This window comes from Erigeron canadensis, chromosome 8 (assembly GCF_010389155.1).
Source record: "Erigeron canadensis isolate Cc75 chromosome 8, C_canadensis_v1, whole genome shotgun sequence".
NCBI classification, from domain to species: Eukaryota; Viridiplantae; Streptophyta; class Magnoliopsida; order Asterales; family Asteraceae; genus Erigeron; species Erigeron canadensis.
In genome coordinates, this window is record NC_057768.1 from 2978576 (window position 1) to 2983887 (window position 5312).

General features: G+C 32.2%; 1 protein-coding gene across 1 annotated transcript; it reads right to left on the reverse strand.

The window, feature by feature from the left end:
• Positions 1 to 856: 856 nt before the first annotated feature.
• LOC122609822 (B3 domain-containing protein REM17-like) lies at positions 857 to 2211 on the reverse strand. The gene is made up of 3 exons (XM_043782765.1): positions 2066 to 2211; positions 1549 to 1947; positions 857 to 1159 (listed from the first exon to the last, which is right to left on the reverse strand). Exons 1-3 carry the CDS (start codon positions 2132 to 2134, stop codon positions 857 to 859), a joined length of 771 nt encoding a protein of 256 aa, XP_043638700.1. The 5' UTR covers positions 2135 to 2211.
• Positions 2212 to 5312: the final 3101 nt, after the last annotated feature.

Here is a 5312-nt window from a genome sequence, read left to right on the forward strand (position 1 = left end):
TGAAGATTTAAGGGAGAGGCGGAATGAGATTCCTTCCCCATTCTCATGGAATGGAGATTCCATCAAATGAGGGAATGTTGACATTCCAACGGAATGATATTCCTTCATCATTGAGCAACAAACGCACTAAGAAATGGAATTCAATTCCAATTCCATCAAATTCCATCAGAATCTGTGAACCAAACGCGACCTTAGTTTCATAAAAAATTTGCTCATGCACAACTTAATAAACTACAAGAGGTATATAAGAAAAATAAACTTTTACTCTTTCATAAATGATTATCATAGCTATTGCCTATTAGAATAAAAATGCTACATTATATTTAGGAATACACGCAGACATACACATACTCTCTTTTTTCACTAGACATTAGACACTAGAGATGGTGTCAACCACAGGATGAACTTGTTCAGATATAGAAATAAAATAGGTATTAAATGTTGTATATGTACTTTTTAATTCTTATTAACACTACATTAACAAATTTAAACTCAAAAGTCGTCAAACCCATCTTATTTCCTCGAATTAATCAGGAGAACTAGAATATGAGCACCTTAAGGAAAATCCTTCTGACCACCCTTTTAAGAAAAGATTGAATAAATTAACTCGTTATAATTCTGATGCCTCCACATATATATAATAACAACTTAGTAATACTATCTAAAATCAATTATGAAGATATAGGTTCAACAAATCATAACCTTCTCCCATATCTATCGATCTAAACTTTTTAGTTACCACTACATACATATCATTTCCTTTTTCCAAAATGCTTTGTGATCATCGACTGCCATACTAATACAAAATGTTCTTAATATATGCAAAAACCATAAAATAACATACGGGCAGAAACTTTTAACCAAAATCACCATTTGATCGCGACTTCAATTCAAGCGACTCTTTTCGGGGTTCTTCCATTGTTCTTGACCACATGAACTTGTAGTACATTATTTTCAACATGAGTGATCTTACATTTGTCTCCGATCTCACCTTGTTATCTTTAATAAAAGCACTCCATTTTCCTATCAAATACGGGTATGGGCGGTTATGCCCAACACTCTTTACCCCCACGTTCCAAGTCTTTCCGTCATCGTTCTTCACCAGCACAATGTCGTAGCTTAGTATCTTCGTGGCTTTCTCGAAAGCCATTGTAAGCGGCTGCATTTATCAATACACCCCATTAATAAACAAAATAAAATAGGGTAGTGATTCCTACGACAAAATTTAGCCATGTATCACAAACATACAAATTTTATGCACGGAATACAATTACATGATGCAGATTTTGTTGTATATAGCTAAAATTTCCTTATAGGAATATCATTTCCCATAAAAAAACTTCTTTTTCTGAGATATTTCTTACGACACCTATATTACTCCCAAATAATCTTAATATATACCAGAACCGATTCCTGGACTTACACCCCAAGAGCCAAGAGCCTCTGCCAAGTGGAGTAACTCCACATGGGCCCCATTAAACATATACATTGATTTAAAACAAAATTTTAAAACATTTACGAGTGTATGAAGGTAGGTTTCCTGATAACCCTTGTTATCGACTTTCGCAAGTTCTTTTGCGAATCATCGTTAATCTTTTCTTCATAAAAAAGTGGATTCCTTCCTTCGTCGTCATCCGAATCATCTAACATGTTACATGAAGAGCTAGCTGCTGGATGTTTGAGACAACCATTAGGTGCATAGCGATAGACTTTATATATTGTTTTTGAAGTAGAAGAAAACTGAAGCCAAAAGACAAGAAAGTCGCCATTTTGAAGACTATTATCCTTCACGAACTTGAGCCATCCATCGATGAAAAAATATTCATCTTTGATATTGAAGTATTTGACTTTCCATTTGAGATCAGAGTTTGTTTTAAGAGCAATATTGGTTTGTTTCTTTTTGTTGTTATTTTCCATGTACTTCTTGGCAAAAGCAGACGGTAATTGCTACAAAAGATTAACAATAATAATTATGCATGATATATAATTAAATAGTTACCTGTGTACGTATATGAATTAACAAGCATTTATTAAACATATATATATTTTAACGAATTGGACTTACAATGTATTGTGCTGAGTTATTGAGTAATATCTTGAAGAAGGAAGCTCCATCTCTCTTTTTGAAATTCATTCTCAACTAATTAATCACTATGAAATGTTAATTTCTGACAGCAATTATATTAGAATATGATATACCATAATACCATATGATATACAATGTATTTGTAGAGGAAAAAGCTGGGGATTATAAACTTATAATGATTAATAATACATGATCTGACCATTGACCAATGTATTTGTAGACAAGACCTTTTTTCTGCTCCACTTGGACTTGACTTTTGATTACCAAAGGATATTTGTTTTATTTCCGTATTTTGTTATAAAAATAAAAAGAAATTTAGTTAAGGATCGAGGTGATCTCTATATGATTTCCCCTATCTCTATCGTAAATAAATAAAAATTGTTTTTCCCAAAAATTAATTTAAGTTTGAAATGTAGATATAATACTCGTAATACTCGTACGATGTACGAATTGATTATCTACCAATAAACTAAAACAGGATTGTAGGCTTTATTTAACGACACGCTGCGTTGTCTTTGAGCGACAAGTGTCCTTTTAGTCAATAAATTAAATTAAAATTAAAATCAGTCAAATAATAATCCAACGATTCCTTATTATTATCTAACGAGATACGTTATCGGGCGTTGCCTCGGGAGATATTATATTTATTGTGTTCCGTACTATGTAAAATTATTACATGCTCTTAGAAAATTATATAGCTCAAAACCTGAGTTGATATTGATTTTTTAATGAGTAAGCAACTATAAATTAGAAAAAATAGACAGTATAATTTTATAACAAATTAATATATTATATAAATTCTAAAAGATAATAAGTATGAAAGTAGAATATCTAAAATAAAAAAAACAAATTAATAATGCAAACATAATTAAAGCTAATTTCCTAAATCATTGAAAATAGAAAGTGAAAAAAAAAATCTATAATAACAAAATATCAACCGAAATAACATTGAAACTAATAAGTATTGCAAACAAATTTTTCGGAGATGGTTATGTGTATATATTCCAAATATACACCCTACTGTTAAGTGTATATATCTATGTAATAGTTCACTTGTAATAAGATGAGATAATCTTAAAAATGTTACAAACTAAAAAAATAATAATATGCAATTAAAATAAGTGATCTTTTGTAAACAAATTGGAAGCAATTTAAAAGATCAAAACATAATTTGTCAAGCCCAAAATTAAAAAATATAAGATGGGTCTAAAACAAAATAAAGTGGCCCATTAAGAAAATGAAAATGGGCCCAAAGAAAAAAATGGCCCGTTACTATTCTTTGCACGCATTTCTGTACCTTTGCACTCATCCGTCTTAAGCGAATGAAAGGAGAATGAACGATGTATGAGTACGTTGGGGATCTTCTTACCCCCAATTGAAGGCACCCACTCTTACCTATCTTTTCCAAATCATTAATTTCTTTCTACATATACACGGAAGCTTAAAGTCTTTAGTATCAGGTCAACAAAAATGCCTCCTTCTTATCCCCAAATAGTCTTCTTTAAAAAGTAATCTATCTCCGATCACAATATCCATCTGCGGAGAGCACAAGCATCTCCGGACCCGGCTATTTCGTCCCCTCCCTCACCACCGCGTAGATCCATCTCTAGTGACCTAGCCATTTGGCCCATGCCAAAGGTTTGACTTCCTTTAACCCGATTCAAAGTTGTTCGAATATTGGTCTAGTTTTGATCTGACCGGTCGGTTCACCAAGTTCCACCGGTTCAATATCCTCGATCTAGCTAGGGTCTATCGAGTCGGGATTCTTGAAAACACCGCTCCAACTAATCAGACCGATCGGTTGGCCGACTGATTTAAAAACGTTGATATTGATAGATAATATTTAATACACTATATTTATTTGACAACTACACAAAATTAATATACTGTCATGCGTCACAACTACATGAAATTAATAGCCAGCTTTATTGCTTGCAGATATCTAGCTACTTAAATCAATGCTATTTTCTTTTATATATTAAGGAGAATAATAATCAAAAAACATATAACATATTTTCTTTATTTCTTTCTTTTTTACAGTTTTTGTTTCCTAGATAAAAATATCACATTTATTGTATTTTCATCAATGGCAAACCTAAATGTTTCATGTGTACCATAAAAACCCTAAGTTATTCTAATCACAAAGTTCAAATAATCCATAGTTCATACATTTTATTCACCAGCGGAGTTGATGAGAAACTAACTACAAGTTAGAAGGTGTGACTCAAGATTAAGTGATTCATTGGTAGCAGATAGTCTACACAACAAGGTGTTGGAGCATGTGAAGAATGTTGGTTTTGAAGGTGTATTCACGACATCGGTTCACCAATTCAATCATCAAGTTATCAGGCATTGGTTGGCGTCCAAAAACGCATACATTACAATTTCCAACTGGCGAAGCCACTATCACATTACAAGATGTGCAAGTTTTATGGGGTTTACCGATAAATGAACCAATTGTGCTTTGTAGTTGACTTACAAATACTAATGATCCTAGTGTATGGAAGCATAAACACTTTTAGGTTTACATTAGACAACCCAACAAAGTCAAAAGTTGGTAAAATCAAGATACCTACATTAGTAGAACAAATGAGCACCCTGTTGGATAATACCAATGATGAGGCTAGCCAACGAAGAGCTAGAATCAATGTTTTTGCTAGTTAGTTATTTGCTCATTCTAGAACATTGAATTTAGCTATTTGTTGGCATGCCTCATCAATGGTATTACCTTACGGAATGCTCATTTGTTCTACTAACGTAGAAATCTTAAATTTACCACATTTAACTCTACCGGGTTGCCTAGTGTGAACCCCAAACTTTTAGGCACATACCAGGATCATTAGCCTTTGTAAGCTAGCCAACTTTCAGACACGACTGGTCCATCTCTCAGCCAATGCCTTTATATGTTGGTAATCGATTTGGTGAACTGCTTCCGTTAATACACATTCAAAACAAACATTCTTTATATGCTCAAACACATTGTCGTCCAGACTATCTTCCACCAGCGGATCAATTAATGTCATACCTTCGATATTGTTGAACTGGTTTTTTCATTTTTTTGAATTTTTAAATAATTTTTTAATGATAATTTAAGTTTTTTTTGTTGTTAGTAAACTTTAACACTTATATTTTGTTATGATATAATTATTTGGTATTATTTTTAAGTAGATTGTAATTGTATATTGACTATTTTCGTTAAAATTTAGCAAATTTTGTAGCATTTTTA

Coding starts and splice junctions, on each gene's coding strand:
- LOC122609822 (XM_043782765.1), bottom strand. CDS start 2,134: ATGAATTTCAAAAAGAGAGATGGAGCTTCCTTCTTCAAGATATTACTC. Junction 1,948..2,065: donor ATAACTCAGCACAATACATT/GTAAGTCCAATT, acceptor AATCTTTTGTAG/CAATTACCGTCTGCTTTTGC. Junction 1,160..1,548: donor TGCGAAAGTCGATAACAAGG/GTTATCAGGAAA, acceptor TGATAAATGCAG/CCGCTTACAATGGCTTTCGA.